This window comes from Prosopis cineraria, unplaced genomic scaffold (genome assembly GCF_029017545.1).
Source record: "Prosopis cineraria cultivar Desert tree isolate PC_DT_omini unplaced genomic scaffold, ASM2901754v1 PC11, whole genome shotgun sequence".
Classification (NCBI taxonomy): Eukaryota; Viridiplantae; Streptophyta; class Magnoliopsida; order Fabales; family Fabaceae; genus Prosopis; species Prosopis cineraria.
The window spans coordinates 22,517,951-22,536,697 of record NW_026555342.1 but is presented as its reverse complement, the minus strand read 5'-3'; the positions used below and the strand labels follow the sequence as shown (position 1 = coordinate 22,536,697).

Genomic DNA, 18,747 nt, shown 5'->3' with positions numbered 1-18,747 from the left:
GTGGAATTGAAGAAGTCAATGTCTGGAATTGTTAATTTAAAGCCAAAATAAGTTTCAAACAATGTATATATGTTGTTCTCTTGTCCCCAAACATTAGGCATCATGATTATTTCATATAGATGTCTTCGACATTTACCTTAAGAAAAGAATTTCTTATTAACAAAGTTAAATCCTATTAACAATGCTTCACATGTTCAATTCCTGCCGTATGTAGATACGGGAATCTTTACAAGTGATTTTAAAACATCTCCAACATTAACTATGATAAAGGAAAAAGTTCACACTATTTTATTCAGAAAATATTGTTCACTTCCTTGCGTATCTTTCTAATTTACACCTAGATCATTATAGTTTGAAATCTCAAGACAAGTATTTATTATTGTTGGAGGATGGTAAGTTGGCACAGGCATTTCTCTAGGGAGAGATGGTAAAGGAGCTTCCAATTTGAGAACTTGGATCACTTGCGTTATAGAGGAGGGCCTGCAAGACTGATCTGGATGAGCACACCACATGCCAACAACCACTAAACGTTCCATTTGATACTCATCAAATGTTCCACTTAGCTTTAGATCAGCTACTTCAAGCATCTTTCCCAGTCCGTTCAGTTGCCAAACCCAATCAACTATGGTTGTTTCAGCCTCGTTGCTTAGGTCAATGAGTTTTCTTCCACTTGCAATCTCCAACAGAACCACCCCAAAGCTATATATATCAGTTTGCTTAGTAGCCTTGCTTGTAATGAAATACTCCGGAGCGATGTAGCCCCTCGTTCCGGCTATAACCGTGGTTTGTGACCCCTTTTTGTGATCCACTAGCCTCGCTAACCCGAAATCACCAAGTTTGGCATTGAAGTTTGAGTCTAACATAATGTTGCTGGCTTTAAAGTCTCTGTGAAGGACACACTGATCCCATTCTTCATGCAGGTAGAGTAAAGCCCAAGCCAAGGCTAGAGAAATGTCATACGTCATCTTCCAAGTCAAGAAGCTGTTTCTATGGTGTAGATGTGAATCTAAGCTACCATTTGGCATGAACTTGTATATAAGGAGAAGATCTTTCTTCTCGTGGCACCAACCAATTAGCGGTACTAGATTCCTGTGTCTCAGTTGGCTAATGATCTTCACTTCTGCTGTATATTCCTTTATCCCATGTCTAGAACTTCTTGATATCCTCTTTATAGCAACATCAGAGTCCAAGTCTTTCAAGAAACCCTTATAAACATCACCAGAAGCACCATGCCCAAGTTTCTGTGCCTTTGCAAAGTTGTTTGTTGCCGTCACCAATTCATCATGGCAAAAATTCTTTGGACCACTTGGGATATCACAATCGGGAAGAAGATCGTAAACTGATTCTTCTTCTTCTGCTATTCACTTTGGGCTTTCTTGCCCTTCAATATTGAGAAGTAGTACAGCCGCCATAACCGCAGCTATACCAACACCCATCCCTACGAAGAGTCCAATCTTTCCTTTCCCTGCATGTGAATGTGAAAAAAAAAAAAAAAAAAACAGACCATGACTGTAGGCAAACTGATGAAATGCCACCTTTTGTTGCTGCTGAGAAGCCAACAATAACACACTCTGGTAAGTATTCTCTCAAATCGACTTCATATGAGATTCTGATTGGAGCTCTACTATAAATATTAGTGGGATAGGTGCATAGTATTTTAGTGACTGAACTGTAGTCAATGGCAAAATCAACTAATTGGAAGAAGAGAGCTACACCTACGAAGAATGGCCTAGTTATACTAGAGTTCGTGGAGTTTAAATTAACACCTATATGAATACCTTTTGGGTCCCATCGATTTTGGTAAGTATCAAACTCCACTGCAACAAAGGATGTTGAGTTGACTTCAGTATTTGGTTCCCATCCACAAGACCCAGACCACCTCCTTCCTCAATGTTCTCTGAAAATGGAAGATCTGGATCTGCTAGGAAGAATGCAAATCCATCTGTAGGAACCCTCATAAAGGAAAAAGAAAACTTTGCGTGGAAGTCAAAAAGTTTTCTTGAGGTCTTGTCCCAGAGTTGCTTCATTCGGTTACTTGTGACTCGTCCAGGACTGTAAATATTCTTTTTAACCTGACCCCATCTCGTTCCACCTAAATGGATAAATGAATGTGGATTATTGTTTGAAACATCTCCTTCCAGCTTAAGACCATCTCCCTTGATGCAGGGGTAATCAAAAAATAAGGCATCTGAATCTTGAAGTTGCTGGAGAAGTTGTTAAAAGGATGAAGAAAATATGTGTTATTGTGTGAAAGAAAAGAACGCCAACATGAACTACCATGTTGAGCATGCCTACAAGCATTGTATCTCTGTTATTAATTATAATAGAAAGTCAGAAACTACAAAAGCTCATGCATATTTTAAAATTGTCCTTAGTTACGATAACCCGGAAAATATTTTCATTCTTTTTCTAGTTTTGGTGCTTGGCTTTAGGATATCATTGCAATCTTAATTCTCGGAAGTTCCTCCGGAGTTCAACCTTTTGTGAAGCGACAGAACTCGGCGAATATATCAACGGATTTTTCGTTATCTTTTAGCTTTCATTTGTTTTTTTTTTAAAAAAAAAAAAAAACCAGCGGATTATGAATTTGTTAACGCTGACGATGCTCCTCAGTCCTCAACATTACAGCTCTTAGCTTTCGTATATGGTCTTAATGTCTCCCCCGAGGAAACATACCTGTATGTAGCACACTAGAGGTAGACCACACGGGAATGAGTTACCGTGTGAACTCGACTTGGGTTAACATCAAATGCACGCAGAGAAAAGAAAGAAATGAAAGGAAGTTTTCATTGTCAGAATGTGCTGAGATGGATCTGGTTTCATGCATTCATATCATATGTATGTAACTCCAACTCACATGGAATAGTTTTTCAATTCCCCCCATGACTTTGGAGTCTTCGGGGAATACTAATAGCCCAGTTATGTTGAACATGATGACCTAGACTTTTCCATATGCTGAAAAAGCCCAATTATATCTGAAAAAGCCCAATTCTATAATTGGGCTTGGGCATGGGCTTAATCCATTAAGATAGATAATCCAACAAAAACAAAGTAGAGTTTTGCATAAATTAGACGAAAGATATATATAACAGTAAGACAACCTCTTGATTGTAAACAGTCCATCCAAATTTGGCTAAATTAAAAAATAGTGTCTTGCATCATGAAGTATTGTATTATGTTCACAATATTTGTCTTAGGGAAAATTAATTTATAGGCATTTATAGCTTCTCGAACTCAATTTTAAATTAAGTCTCTTTAATTTATTTTATTTTAATCGAACTCTTATAGTTTGATCTATTAGATTTATTAATTATTGAAAGTTTAAATCCTTTTTTTTGTTAAAAAATGGAATTAAAAAATTCTAAATTTTTATTCAAAGATTATATAACTTTATAATTAATTACATAATTTTTATAATTTAAAATTTATATTATTAGCTTAATGTGTAAACATTGTATTAAATCAAATTTCCTTTTTTTTGTCAAGTGTTAAAATAAAATTTTATATAAACTTCAAAAGTGTTGTTATTTTGGAAAAATTAATCATTCATCAATAATTTTAACTTTATAGGATTAACATATCTCATTGATCAAACTAGAAGGACTTGATTAAAAAAAATAAATTACTGGAATTTAATTCAAAATTTAGAAAAACTATAAGGAAATGTGAATTAATTTTCCCTTCATCCTGTTAAGTAGAATTATTTGTCTTAACAATATTAGGCTGAAATACATATAACCTCCTAAACTTTAGCTTCATTGATTAAAACCTTCGTTGACTTTAAAAGTTTAAAATAGACACCCAAAACTTTTAAACATTGATTACTAACATCAGAATAAGTTTAACGGAAAAAGTCAAAGTCAATGTATGAGTTTAACATCAGAATAAATTAATAAAATATAAAAAATATTACATGTCACTTGCCAAGTAATCTTAATTAATATGATGGCATATATCTTGTTAGATTTAACAGTGATTTTAACAGTAGGGAGCTAATGATCAAAATATAAAAGATAAGGTTATGGTTTTTAAAATTTTGAAGATGAGGGAGGTTATATATCACTAAGCTAAAATTGAGGGGTATGGTGTGTATTTTTACCACAATATAATGTTAATATGGGTGTAACTTGAGACTATATGTTGTGGCGATATGAAGACGGATGTAAAAATCAACTCAAATCTCAAGCTTGTCATCCTGAAGAATATATTCAATTAATGTCCCTTAATTCCTCTCGTTGGTTCCAATTAATTATAAATTATAGGGTAAATTATTCTCAAGAACCAACTTTATAAGTTTTTAATCCTTAAGCATCCCTAATGGTAAATACTCATAATTCTACGTGCAATTAAGTTGGTGCTGTTTGGGTGATAAATCTATTGTTTGACTTGTAAATTTGTATTACTATAATTGTCACATCCTAATACTAAGGGTAAGAGTGGCAAGGAATATGAGATAAACTCATGTTTCATAAGCCTTAATTATCCAAATATTAAGCTATCATAGTGATAGATAATTTATATTGATCAATAAGTCTATGGAATATATATTTATATATAATTATAAAGTTCATAAAGTAATTAACATTCTGTAGAAATTTTGATAAAGTCTTCCCAATAATTACGACCTCCTGAAATTTCTACCGTCAATAAATCTATCAACCAATCAAGAAAAGGAGCTTAGCTCCACACTAGCAAATTACATAATAACAAAATAGGATTAGAACATAACTACGGTATACATGGAGTACTAACCACGTACCATTGTATAATATAATGAATATTTATATCAAAATAAATAAATAAAGCGTGCTTCCACTGTCCAAAAAGCATAGAACCCCTTAATGATCAGCAGGAGGTACAGGGTCAGTTACAATATCTGAGATCAAAGAAATTTTTCAATGAGCAATGTTACAATTAAAATTGTAGGAAAAAAAAAAGAACAATAATAGATAAGAATATTAGATAAAGAAAATCAATAAGATTTCAAACACATATCTATAATTAACTGACAAACTTACTCAATAATAAATCATTGAATCAATTACTAAAGCTGGAATAGAATAAATTTAATCAAAAACCATATTAGTCTTAAAGTGTCTATATATATATATATAAGGGAAATAAATCCAAACAATGCCTTTAAAAGAATCGAAAGAAAACAATAAGTTTTGAAAACCAGTCTAGGAAATCTTTTTCAGAATGAATAACAAGCGTAGCTCGAAGTCACGAAAACAAACATAGATATGAGAAGATATGAGACCATGAAATAAGCTCAAGTACAAGGCTCAGGAAAATAAACGTGAGCATAATACTTAAAAATAACCGCCCCTCCGTTACATCGGCGTGGCTTGTGCACGGGCTAGCACTCTCTACAAGTACCTTGCTAGTTAAGTATACCATGAAATATTAAGGGCTAACAGAATTCCATTAGTGTCCAGCATTATGACACAGTTTCCTCTAATCAAAAGCAAGCATGCACGGACTGAAACATAAGTTTTTAAAATCATTTCTTTGAAATTATTTTATTCATCTAGCAACTTCTCTTTCCATTTTCTTCATGCACAAATCATTATTTTAACAATTCTCACAATTATAAAATTAAGTAATGAAAATTTTTTTTAATAAAATGAGTAATGTATCACATATCAGATTATCAAAAGTTCCTTTACTAAGGCTATGTCTAAAATATATATAAATAGAATAAGACAATTTCAATATTATAATAGTTCTGATAGAAGTAGGGTAGGAAATGAAGATTTCATAAATTATAGAGAATTAACAGCAAAGATTTAAATAAAGGAATTTATAAAAAACAAACTTTTAATAACTACTTAATTGAAACGCTACTTCACTCAATTGAAGAGTTTTCAAAATTTCTATAGCTTGCTTCTGTTTAATTTTTCACTTTAATTTCAATGTTGCCATTAATTTCCTATCAATTAAACATCATTCTAAAACCACGTATTTATTCTCTTCTTAATGTAAATAAGTAAGTATTTAACAAGATAATCATCAACAACTAATAAGATTTTCTCTACCCCAATAAGTTCTCACTACACATTTCAATTTCACTTGGCAGGAAATTTCCCAAACACTTGGTTGCATTCAAATTAATTCCAAACAATATCACAACCAACCAGTTCATTATTATATTAATAACTTAACAATAACTGGGCAAGAGCAAATGAAAACCTTTCCATTCTTTTTATGCCTTCTTAGTGCTCAATGAATCACCACAAACCAAATTATAAGCAATTCCATGCTCTACAGTATATTAACAATTAAAATTTTAAGAAATAATTAATATAACATTATGTAAATTAAATTTAAGTTCCAAATATACTTAAGTCAATTAAATGATTTAACAATTCTTAATTCATTCTTATGCTTCCTTTAAACTTATTAAGATACTATACAAGAATATCATGTGATTCCTTTTCCTATTTTGGTATTTTCATATTCCAATCAATATTCAAATCACTTCTCACATATATTCCTTCAAGTTATATTATACCAATTTAACAATATTATTTTTACCAATTTCTTCTTTCAAACATTTCCACAAACATTTTGAGGGAATTTTCCATTAAATAAGTCATGAGACAACATCATAATAAAACAACTTCCTGCACTAACCGAAACAACACCTCAATCCTTCCTAAAAATATCACAACAACAACAATGAGGAACAGGGACTACATCAATTGGCCAGAGAATGAAGAGAATGATTTGGTGTTGCTGTTGAAATCAGCACATGGTCGACGCCGACGAAGGAAACGAGACGGAGGAAGACCAGAAATCGCCGGCCAGCAAAAAAAGCAATTGAGATTATCATACGCATACACAGGACGTTCAGCAGCTAAGGAGGAAAGGAAATTGAATACCACACACGCACATGCCAACACGAACCAGGGAAGGAGTAGAGGGCGATGACAGGGGAAGAAAATCCGGCGACCTACCCACTACAGCGGACAAACGAAGGCGAAGAGGAGGGTGGAAGCGAGGAACCACATAGACCGACGGCAAGGAACAAGGAACCGAGACCGAGAAGAAGAAGAAGAAGACTGCGATGATTTTCGGACGCTCCCTTACTCTTCCTCTGTTCTGGCGTTCATATGGGAGAGAGAAGAAAAATCTCATCAAAAGAATATTTGAAAAAATTATAAGAAAGGCACAAGAAAAATTATTAAAAACACATAAAATTTTTTATAATTTAAAATAAAATTAAATTAAATTTTTACTTAATAGAATTTGAACTTTAGACCTCTAGATAATTAACCAGCACAACTGTACAAGTTCCATTAGGCCATCCCTTTTCATTTATTATAGAATTAAAAAAATTAAATAAAATATTAAATGGGAGAAAATTTTATTTAATTTAAAATTTAAAGTTATTACAATAATAGTAATAAATTCGGGATTCTTGAGAATAAATAACTTATTAATTTGGCCATCAAGAATAATTGTCCCAAGTCTATATATATATATATATATATAAAGGAATGAGATAGAGAGAATTTAGAAAAAAAAAATTAACAACATAAGTATACTTAGGGCCTATTTGTTTTCTATTTTTAAAAATTTGTTTGGATAACTATTTTTTAATTTTTTATTTTCAAAATTATTTTCGTTTTTTGTTTTCAAAAAAAATTAATTTGTTTCATTTTATTTTTCCAATTTTTAAAATACACTACATTTAATTATTAAAAATTATAATTATATTGATCAATTTTCATTATTAATCATCATCATTAATTATATATAAACATCACTATTAATCTATTTTTTAAATTTTTAAAATATTTTTAAATTGACATAATTAAATAAATTGTTATTTTATTTTATTTTAAAAACAATTTTAAAAATGTATTATAAATAATTTTTAAAAATAAAAAATGAGAACACACACGAAACAGGGCCTTAGTAATTTTGTTGTTTCGCGTGATAAAGAGCTGAGCGACGTCGAAAGAAGAAAAGTTAAAATAATCAAATATTCAAAACTATGCATTGAATAGTTGAAAAAGAAAGGGCCATCGGATCATGCATGCGTGTGTTTGAGGGGGACGTCAAGTCCGACAGGATAATTATTTGGGGATGGCAGATGAAGAAAACTTGACTTTCCAAGTCTTAACATGCTTCGTCTTGGAATCAATCAATTATATAAATATATATTTATATATTCTTCTGATCATATTTATAAATTATTTTTAATATATTTTATTAAAATTTTCCAAAAAAATATCAAGTTTATCAAAAAATTTAATTTTATCTTACTAAATATATATATTTTAATAATATATTTTTTTCTTTTCTATATTTAATGGAAGATAAAGAAAAATTTTATATAATAAAAATTTAATAATATAATTTATAAATAGAATAAAAAATATTTTTACTGTCCTCTAAATATTATGGGAGAAAACAATGCGCGCAGAGAGAGAGAGAGAGAGAGAGAGAGAGAGAGAGAGAGAGAGAGAGAGATGTTAGGTTTATCCATATCCAACGGACAAAGATGCTGAGGGGAGTGAGACTGAAGATATCAAACGATGACGTAACCACTTTTATTTTTTAAGAATACCTTCTACAGAAACAATCAACTTAGTCAAATCTTAATATTTACATGACAACTTCTGTATTTACTAGTAGTTAATTAGGTAGGACTTAAGGGTAATTAATCTTCTCATTTGTGACTTGTATATATGTAATTGTCCTTAAAAATTTTGATTGATCCCTCCAACTAGGATAAATACTTATGTCTCGTTCAGTATCGTGGAAGTGTTTTTAATGGGAGTATAATTAGAAGTAGGTTTTAAAAATATGTTTTGCATGATTATGCAAACCTTATACAATTAATGTTTTGATGAATAAAAGTATTTATATTACTGAGAAAAGTATTCATAACTAAAAATTCAAACGCTAATATATATAAACTTTAATATATATATATATATATATATAGCAATTATAATGTGTTAAGAAAGTGACATTTTATTATAATTTTTTAACGAATATGGTTGAGGTTGCAATTAAAATAGGAAAAACATGTGATGCTTTCTGTGAAGAAAAGTACTAAATCCCCAATCTGTCACAAATTACACTTTACCACAAGAAAACATGTTAAAACAATATACTTGATGCATGGGATGCGGATTGTCTACAACAATCTCTTGATTGCAAAGAGTACAGTCATCCAAATTATTGGTAACTTGAAAAAAACAGTGTTTGGCGTCATGAAGCATTGTATTTGCTTGCGCTAGAAACAATGTTAGGCGTGCAACTTTAGGCCTAGAGATGTGAAGAAGACCGACAAAAAAGTCAACCCAAAACCTAATTATATCGATGGTGAACGGCTAAAGCAACTTTAATTAATTCAATTAATAATTGATACCGTAATATATGGATATATTTGTTTGGAATAAGTCGAAACTAAAAGTGAATACTAATTCAATAATTACAGCTCCTCCCTTCAGCTATAAATAGATCACAACAACAAATGCATTTTGCCACAACACACAAATCAAAGAAATTAAGATTCTATTTGGTTACTAAAAATGAATGGAATGAAAGTGATTGAAAAAAATTAAAGTAAAAATAAGATAATCAAAAGATATGGTAAACCACATTTATAAGAGAGAGGAGCAATTTAGTTTATAAGATTGAGAATCATGATTCATAAAATTTTTAGAAAGTATGATAATTCTCACATTTGTTGTTATATCAATGAATTTTATCATACTTACTGTAAGAAGGAAGGGTAATTTAGTTCATTTTTATACTAATTTTTTAATTCATTTCATTCATTTTTAATAATCAAATGAGATCTAAGGGTTTGAAAATTTCAAAGAAGAAAGGTTCAGTGGTGATCTCTCTCTTTGTCCTCTTGGCTTTGGCTTCCTCCAGAAACAAGTCAAGGAGAAAATTAATCAATTGGTATGCACATTGTGATTAACATTTAACAGTTAATTATTGCACTCATCGATGCAGAATTAATTAGATTTAATATTTGTATTTTATTAGAATCATTTTAGGATTTGATTTGAATAAATAGAATCTCTTACTAGGTTATCTTTTAAATTATTTTATAATATTTGCATTTAATTATTAGGATTTATAAAATATTCTGCTTTTAATGTTTTGATTTCTAGGATTAAGGTTAAGGTTTATAAATATCACGTTAACTCATTCACTCATGTTTAACGACTTTCCTCTACCCTCTATGTTCTAGGTCTTGCTGTGCTTTTCGTGTTTGACATCAAATATCGCCATAGCAAGATTGACTCGGAAATGAAATGATGATAATGTTGAATCCTAATTAACTGCTAAAACTAATTTATGTTCTATAAGAATGAAAATGCGAAGAAAATCCTTAAACATATACTCCCTCCGTTCTTATATATAAGAAGTTTTTTAGAACATTTTTTGTCCTTTTATAAGGGGTTGCTAACATATTTTTTAATGAATAGATCATTATATTCTTATTAAATTAAAAAGAGAAAAAGATAAGTATTCTCATTAATTTACTTTAAAAAAATTATTTTTTATTTACAATAATTAAGGACAAAATTGAAATGTTGATGTGCTTTTAATTATATAACTAACTTTTATTGGTTTGCATGATTCAGTTAAAAACATCTTACATATAAAGACGAAGGGAGTACTGCTTATTATTTGAGTGAAAACAATTTAATGATCGATTGTAGACTTTCTTTTTCTTTTTAAACAAGAAATGAGAGAGATACTTAGCAATATTATTGAGAGAAAATCACATCTAAAGACTATTTAAGGAAATTATTCATAAATAAGGATCAGTACGAACTAGATTGTTATTAAAATAAAAATGTGACTAGTATTTTCTTGAATGAGACTTATGATTAATCTTTATTTATGAATAAATTTTCTTGAGTGATACTTGAATATGATTCTCCCTACTATCATTATTATTATTTTGTGCGATAAAAGCTCTGATCGACGTCCGAAAGAAGAAAAGTTAAAATAATCAAACGTTCAAATCTATTCATAGAATAGCAGAAAGATAGGGTTATGGGAACATGTGTGTTTCACACACACACACACACACACACACACACACGTCAAGAAACCATCTAAGACAATAATTTTGGTAGCAGGTAATTAAAGAAGACTGAAGACTTTACCAACTCTTAACTGCTTCAGTCAAGGAATTAATCAATTATATATTGTACACACCAGATGATCCTTAGAACTATATTAATGTTATAGATAATCATCAGACACAGAGAGATCAGAGAGAATATTTGAAAAGATATACTGACGATAGCTGAGTTGAGTGGAAGAGACGCCATTAATTCCTTTTAAGCAAGGTTGAAAATCCAAAAAAACTTGTTGATTTATAAAATCATATTGGAAGAGACACTCAACAATACTTCATAGTAAATATTGGCCAAAAGGGAAAAAAAAAACAATGCTTAAGTAAATCTAACATGTAGTACTAGATACTAGGCTTCAGGCAAAAAAAAAAAAAAGTACTAGATACTAGGTAGTTGCATGATAAGCACATGAAAGCATGTCATCATGAAAGAATTTGGAGTTTGAATAACATACTAAACTTAAATAAATTAAGTCTGTTAGGTTTTTAATGTCGAAGACCTTTTTTTTAGTCTATGGTCCACCGACTTGTTCTTATCCTCCTTTTTAAAATTGGAGGTGGACGTATGACATTTATGTTATGTTATTATCAGCGTTTGTGCATGCATGTGAGAGGCAATTAAGAAATTATTTGATTAATGTATATTAATTAATTTTTTAATAATATTAATTAATTTTATGATACTATATATATCATCAATACCAAGAAACATAACTACTCCGCCTAGGATTCTACATTGTTTCCAAAATTCATGAGTTATATACATGCTGGCCATAAAAAAAATGCAGAAGTTATATGGAAGCGAACATGCAATCATAAAAACCATACCTATTTATGCACAAGACACAAAGTTATGGAAGGTACAGTTTCATAGTAGTAATTAATTTTAGTGAAGGGAAAATACTGAAACGTCAAACAATTTTAGGAGTTTAAATATATTAACTACCCCATCTATCTCAAATTAAGAGATAATTTGAAATAACATTACATATACTAATAAAACACAGTAATGACACTTTACAAACTTTCTTTTTCAATGCAAAACTATACACTTTGAAAAATGACCCCAACACACTTAATTATTACTTGACAATATCATTTTAATTCTTTCTCAACTTAAAGGGTAATATTAAAAATATATCAATAATGAAACTTTTTTTTTCAAATTGTTTTATATTATGGGACGGAAGGGTATGATTTCTTAAAAATCAAGAGATTGGCTAGCTTTGTCCTGTATAATTAAGAAAGGAGGGAGGATTCACATAAAAAAAAAAAAAAAAAAAGAGCAGATGGAGGAAGCTAGAATTGGGTGAAAAATCTACAGCGACGTTGATAATTAAAAAATGAACCTGGAGACGCGTGTAGTTGTTAACCAACGTACGGCTTAGACTAAATTAAGAGTGGATATCGATTAAAAAAATGATTGATATATTTGTTTTGATTAAGTCGACACGAAAAGTGAATACCAATTCAATAGTAGTAGCTCCTCCCTCCAGCTATAAATAGATCACGACAACAAATGCATGTTGCCACAACAAACATACAATTCAAAGAAATTAAGGATTTGAGAATTCAAAGATGAAAGGTTCTGTTGTGATCTCTCTCGTTGCCCTCTTGGCCTTGGCTTCCTCGGTGGCTTCTGCCTATGACCCCAGTCCTCTCCAAGATTTTTGTGTCGGTCTCAATGATACCAAACTTGGAGGTATACACACAAATTCATACCACACATATAGTATCCCTTCTCCTCACTCAATATGTCAGTTTGAACACTTGAAATGTGGGAGGATCATTATCCTCAACACCAACGTGATGGTCAAACATTAACTTGCATATACTGTCTCAAGGATCTCCATAAGTTACGGTTTAGGTGATATGATGAGAGATATGTCTAAATAGTAGTAGGTCATGTTAGAATTTTTATATTAAGTGTGCTTAAAGATAGTATACTTCATCAAAATAGCTTAAGTCTTTTGATTAGATACTTTCTAAGCTTATATATTCATGACTTGTCTTTTAATATTTAGATGTGAGACTTTCTTTATCTTCTAATATTCCCTCTATTGCTTTCTTTCTTTTTTCTTTCTCTTTTATTATTTTTTTCTTTCATTTTTCCTTGTTTTTTTTCATTTTTTATTCCCGATCAAATGGCTCATGATATCATGTTAGAATTCTTATATTAAGTGTGCTTAAAGATAATATACTCCACCAAAATAGCTTAAGCCTTTTGGTTAGAGGTCAGCCCTGCTTACAATAATATTGTTAAAAGTGGAGCCTACTATATTTTTCTCTCAGTATAACTCTCTTCACTTCACATATTTCTATGGTCGTATTTATAAGACAGAGATAAAGAAATTAAAGAAGTATTTCTTTTGGTCCTATTTGTAGGAATACTTCAATGATTTTTGTGTTCATATTTACCCTTTTGCTCATATTAATTACTAGAAAGATTTTTAAATACCATAGTATTTTATATTTCAAGTATGTATATTTAATAGGGGTAAAGTTAAAAACTTGTTAAATTTTCAACAAAAAAAGTAATAAAGGTTTTTTTTTATAATTACCTTACTGAAAATAACTTATAAATAGAATTTAAAAGAGTAGAGTCATTGTATAAGATAATCCAACATAATTCGCTTACTAATTAACTGCGCACGTGCTTTTGTGCAGTATTTGTGAATGGAAAATTCTGCAAAGACCCCAAGCTTGTCAAAGCGGACGACTTCTTCTTCCACATAATGCCAGGGAACACGTCCAATCCATTAGGCTCGCAAGTGACTCAAGTGTCTGTGAATGAATTCCCAGGACTCAACACTCTTGGTATCTCCCTTGCTCGTATTGACTATGCACAATACGGTTTGAATCCTCCTCACATTCATCCTCGTGCCACTGAGGTGTTGACCGTCCTTGAAGGAACTCTCATGGTTGGATTTGTGGCTTCCAACCAAAATGATAACCGCCTCTTCACCAAAGTCCTCAACAAAGGAGACGTGTTTGTGTTCCCGTTCAGTATGATTCACTTTCAACTCAACGTTGGGTATGGTGATGCTGTAGCACTCTCTAGTCTAAGCAGCCAAAATCCAGGAGTAATTACCATTGCTAACGCTGTGTTTGGATCCACTCCTCCAATCTCTCCTGAGGTTCTCACTAAAGCCTTCCAAGTTGACAAGAACATAATTGCGTATCTTCAAAGGCAAAATTGGTACGACAACAACTAGACAGACTATCCACTATGCCTATCCATAATCCTACTTCATGTAACTTCAATTATATATTGGAATAAATAAATATGATCCATTCCGGTTTGCGTCGTACCTTGTTCTCATGTTGAATTTCATTTGGTTTCCTGCACAAATCATTGTGTTTACTTCAATAAAACTAGCTACTTACAGTTCTGTGAACCCAAGGTTGGAGGTTTTACTCTGGTGCAGCCAGAATTATTTTGTGTTTCCCCAAAAAAAAAAAAAATACCTCTAGGCTTATTATAGAAGAAACAGATAAAGTGATAGTTAAATTTTAACTATCATTTATTTTTTATCGGATTTCCCCCAAAGGGACTATCATTTACTTTTTATAAATAGACTCGGATGTACATCTCACTTGGAGTAAAGGGGGAAAAAAATAACGACTTTCTTCTTGGCTCTTTATTCAAGTCATACCTGATGGCCTTTTGTGTAAGGGTGAGCATAAATCAGTACGGTCTGATTCGTTGCCGAAGAACATTGATTATTTGGACCACATCAAACCGACTCTGTTGATCAAACCAAATTTTAATGGTTCCGTTAAGTTAATTAATTTGGTTATTGGGCCTTTTACATTGGGCTACTTGGACTAATGTTGTATCTATTCTTTTGTTCATCATGCTTCTCTTTTGAAAAAAATGATACTACTGAGTGTAATATAATAGACATTTCAAGCCACACAAATACATATATACATATTATTACAATGGACTAGCAGAATGAGAATGACCCATTCTAATTTGTTACCCATGCATATATGTGTGTATAAAGAACTATTCAAAAGAAAGACATATAATAGCAAAAATTAATACAATTTGTGAAAATAATAACTTATCTTATTAATTCGAATGAGATATATGTATATTAAGAAAAAAATTTATCAAGATCCACAAGAGAATAAAATAAAGATTTATCGAGATCTATTAAAGAATAAAATAATAACATAAAATAAAATAGTTATATCCACTTCAACTATATAAAATTATATACAATTAAAAATATAATATTTTCCTATTTACCCCACATAAGTTGGAGAATATATATCACACATGTCTAACTTAAATAAGAGATCATTGAAGGGACTAGCTCCGAGAGGCTTAATGTAGATGTTAGCAATTAGATCCTTAGAATGAATAGGAAGCAAATGGATTGTAATAGCCTTGAAAAAAAATATATAAATATAATTATATTAACATTAATAATGACATTTTTTATGTATTTATTTAAAAATTTTGGAGTAGATGTAATAAGGAAAAATTATAGCCTAGTGATATGTGTGGCAGCCAATCATTTATTGGGTCCATGTAATGAGCCATAAATTTTTTTTAAAAAATGAAATATGTAATAGTACATTTTAAGATTATTTTTATTTGTTTTGTGGACTTATTTAGCAAGGAGAAGGTTCAGTCCAGTGGAGATTATGCAGTTACTCATCTAAGTGGTCCTGATTTCGTAATTTACAGAAATTAAGAGTAGAAATTTTTATTATTTTGTTTCAGCCACAAATTTCTGTTTTTGTCCTTCTGCAATAAAAAAAAAATGACTGAAGAAGAGGAGGTCACGAATTTCAGAACACGCACGCACCACAGCCAATTCCTTTCTTCTCCTCCTTCTGAAATTTCGAACATTCAAGAGCCAGGGAGATCGACCTTCTCTCCCTCCATTTTTCCGGCGTTCATCCCAACTTCCGCCGCCGGCGTGGTTCTTTGTTGCGGTCGTGGGAGAGCTGTACTGGTCGGGATCTCCCTTCTATGCATTTTTCTTCCTCGTCTCGGTTCTGTTTTCTCTGGTTAGTGTTGCCGTCGATCACTGCTGTGGAGGCCGCGGGTAGTCTGAAACTTCCTCCTTACTTCTCTTGCTGCGTAGTTTCTTCTTCCTCTTTTTTTCGTTGATTTCTCCTTCCTCTCCATTTTTATCGATGCTGCGGATTCATGGTTGGAGCTTCAAACTACTCTTTCAGTTAACTCCGCGTGTGTGAATATGTTGTGAGATTTGCCTTCACCGCTGTGTTTGCGCGCGCGCGCGTTTAAGTAGTGTAGATTGTGGTTTGTTTCTTTCCTGAAATTGCTACTGTGTGAAATGTGGAAGATGAGAATCTAAATTTTCTTGAGCTAGTATTGATTTATTCAAAGAAGAAAATGGAACTTAGGGAGCTGAATTATTTATTTATCCATATTAGAGAATTTTGAGAGATGCAACAAAGAGAAAGAAGTTTGCTTGGAGCTTGAAAAATTAGTGCATATAAAGTGTTTGACATAATGGCTATTAGGAGCTTTATTTTTGTACATTTAAAAAAATAAAACATAAAAAGAAATGCATTGATTCTTGTGAGGAATATATCTAAATTGAGTGTTATTGCTCTATGAATTTAATTTGAAAATTCCAAAGGTAATTTAAATATGAAAGTAGTATCAAATTAGTTGAATTCTAACGAAATAGATGGTTGTTGATAAATTATGTGATAATAGCTTTGAATGCTACAAAGCTCCTTTGAGTGAATTGAAAAATTAGCTATGTCAACAAAGAGATTTTCATATGCATTATGAATTCTAAAGTTTTAAATTTATAATTGTTATATATATATATATATATATATGTATATATGTGTGTTAATGTTGAAAGAGGGTTTTTAGCATTGTTAGAAGTATATTACGACCCTAATATACTCTATATTTTAGGGAGTTGGGGAGAAGAGAAAATTAATTAATGTGGTAAGAGGAGAACCTTGTACTTTAAGAACACTTTAGATAAGTGAATAGCGTCCCAATAACTTGTTATTAAATTTAAGTTCTTGGAAATTTTGTTTGAGTGTATTAACATTCCTCCTCTATTTTTATAAATCTTTTGGCTTCTCAAGAACAAATGATAACATGTTTTTAATTTAGTTTTAATGGTTTATGGGTTTAATTTTTTTATCGATTAATGTACTTGAAAATGTTTTCTTTAGAAATGAATTTTATACAAAGAGTTAGAGTTGTTTTTTTTTCTTCAAATGAATATCTGGAAGTAATTACTATATTTAATTTATATGTAAGAGATAATATGTTGATTTTAAACCCATCTATGTTTGATTTAAAACGTGAGATTAAATTAGAATGTTAGTTGCTAACGGTAGTTTCATTAACCCTTGGCACATCATGATACACCTAGTTAGTAGGGTGTTTAGAAGGTGCTAGTACCGTCCGATGGCCAACACACATGAAATGGAGGGATGGTTATTCGTGAGTATGATACTCACATTTGTTTTGATAGGCCTTGTACCTACACTTGATTTCGTGGTCATTATGCTCACACTTGCTTTCATAGCTTTAAGCTACGATTGTTAGTTAGTTATCCTCATGGACCGTGTGTCCACATTTGTTAGTTTTTTATCTACGTGAACTGTATGTCTACATTTGTTAATCATTTTGATCAAGTCCTACTAAAGAGTGAATTTTGAAACTTAAGTTTTCTTAAAATTTGATCTTTTAAAGCAAATTATTACTTTTAACATATTTGGATTTTATATTGAGCTGAATCATTCTCAACATGTTTAAACATGTGTTGATGTTTAAAAGGGAACATAAATTTTTAATAAATTGTAAGTTAATTCATGCATTCATAGTTTTTATGTTTACATAGCTGTTGATACACACACACACACACACACGAGGTGTATGCTTGTATTATTTTCAATTGATTATTTCATTAAGTTTATAAAAGACTCCTTGATGTATTTTTCATTATTTCCATCAACTATAATTGGGACATTATTCACTAAAATTTTTTTGTCTCATATAGTGCAGCTCATCTTGTATCTTCAGATGATCATTGAGAGGTTTACTACCAAGTTGGAGTTGGAGCATTATTCTAGTTAATCTTTATTTATTGTAAAGCTTGAATTTATATATTATATTTTGTAAACTCTATTTTATTTTAGGTGCCCTACATAAACTATAGTAAGAATCCTTATCTACTACTCATATTGTTAGCTGCTAGTAAGAACTAAACTCCCAATTGTCATTTTAGTTGTCAAAATGTTGTTGCAAAACTTTTAGAAAGTATTTTTTTTTTGGGTTCTATTGAGCTTTCTATAAAATTTATGACTTATGTTAGCATGCAAACTACATATATGTGTAATAATTTTAGCCTATATCAAAAATTCATTTATTTTTACAAATTAGAGTTTTTTGAATCAAGACTTAAAGGATGTGAATTTATATTCATGTCCTGTGCCAGTCACCCTTGAGCTTTGAGGCATAACAGAATGGTATCAAAGTTTAAATTTTCTATAGTTATGTGAAGCAATGATTCTTTATTGGGGTTTCAATTATCATTATGAATCCGGATAGGAGATAATTGAGGCATCATTGAAGGCCTTTAAGAGTTCTTGTTGTGTCTCTT

At 30.9% G+C, this 18,747-nt stretch overlaps 2 protein-coding genes across 2 annotated transcripts; one reads left to right on the top strand and one right to left on the bottom strand.

Moving 5' to 3' along the window:
• Window positions 1-157: 157 nt before the first annotated feature.
• LOC129286334 (L-type lectin-domain containing receptor kinase IX.1-like) lies at window positions 158-7,140 on the bottom strand. Its single transcript, XM_054922319.1, has 4 exons — window positions 6,910-7,140; window positions 1,814-2,204; window positions 1,366-1,465; window positions 158-1,305 (listed from the first exon to the last, which is right to left on the bottom strand). Exons 1-4 carry the CDS (start codon window positions 7,138-7,140, stop codon window positions 327-329), a joined length of 1,701 nt encoding a protein of 566 aa, XP_054778294.1. The 3' UTR covers window positions 158-326.
• A 5,519-nt stretch (window positions 7,141-12,659) lies between these two features.
• On the top strand, window positions 12,660-14,436 carry LOC129286814 (germin-like protein subfamily 1 member 13). The gene is made up of 2 exons (XM_054922874.1): window positions 12,660-12,827; window positions 13,793-14,436. Exons 1-2 carry the CDS (start codon window positions 12,704-12,706, stop codon window positions 14,338-14,340), a joined length of 672 nt encoding a protein of 223 aa, XP_054778849.1. The 5' UTR covers window positions 12,660-12,703; the 3' UTR covers window positions 14,341-14,436.
• Window positions 14,437-18,747: the final 4,311 nt, after the last annotated feature.

Excerpts from the sequence above, each read along its gene's own strand:
- LOC129286814 (XM_054922874.1), top strand. The coding sequence starts at position 12,704 with ATGAAAGGTTCTGTTGTGATCTCTCTCGTTGCCCTCTTGGCCTTGGCT. Across the intron at positions 12,828-13,792 it reads CAATGATACCAAACTTGGAG|TATTTGTGAATGGAAAATTC; the intron begins GTATACACACAA and ends GCTTTTGTGCAG.
- LOC129286334 (XM_054922319.1), bottom strand. The coding sequence starts at position 7,140 with ATGAGATTTTTCTTCTCTCTCCCATATGAACGCCAGAACAGAGGAAGA. Across the intron at positions 2,205-6,909 it reads CGCCCTCTACTCCTTCCCTG|CAACTTCAAGATTCAGATGC; the intron begins GTTCGTGTTGGC and ends CAACTTCTCCAG. Across the intron at positions 1,306-1,365 it reads GAAGGGCAAGAAAGCCCAAA|TGGTCCAAAGAATTTTTGCC; the intron begins GTGAATAGCAGA and ends TGATATCCCAAG.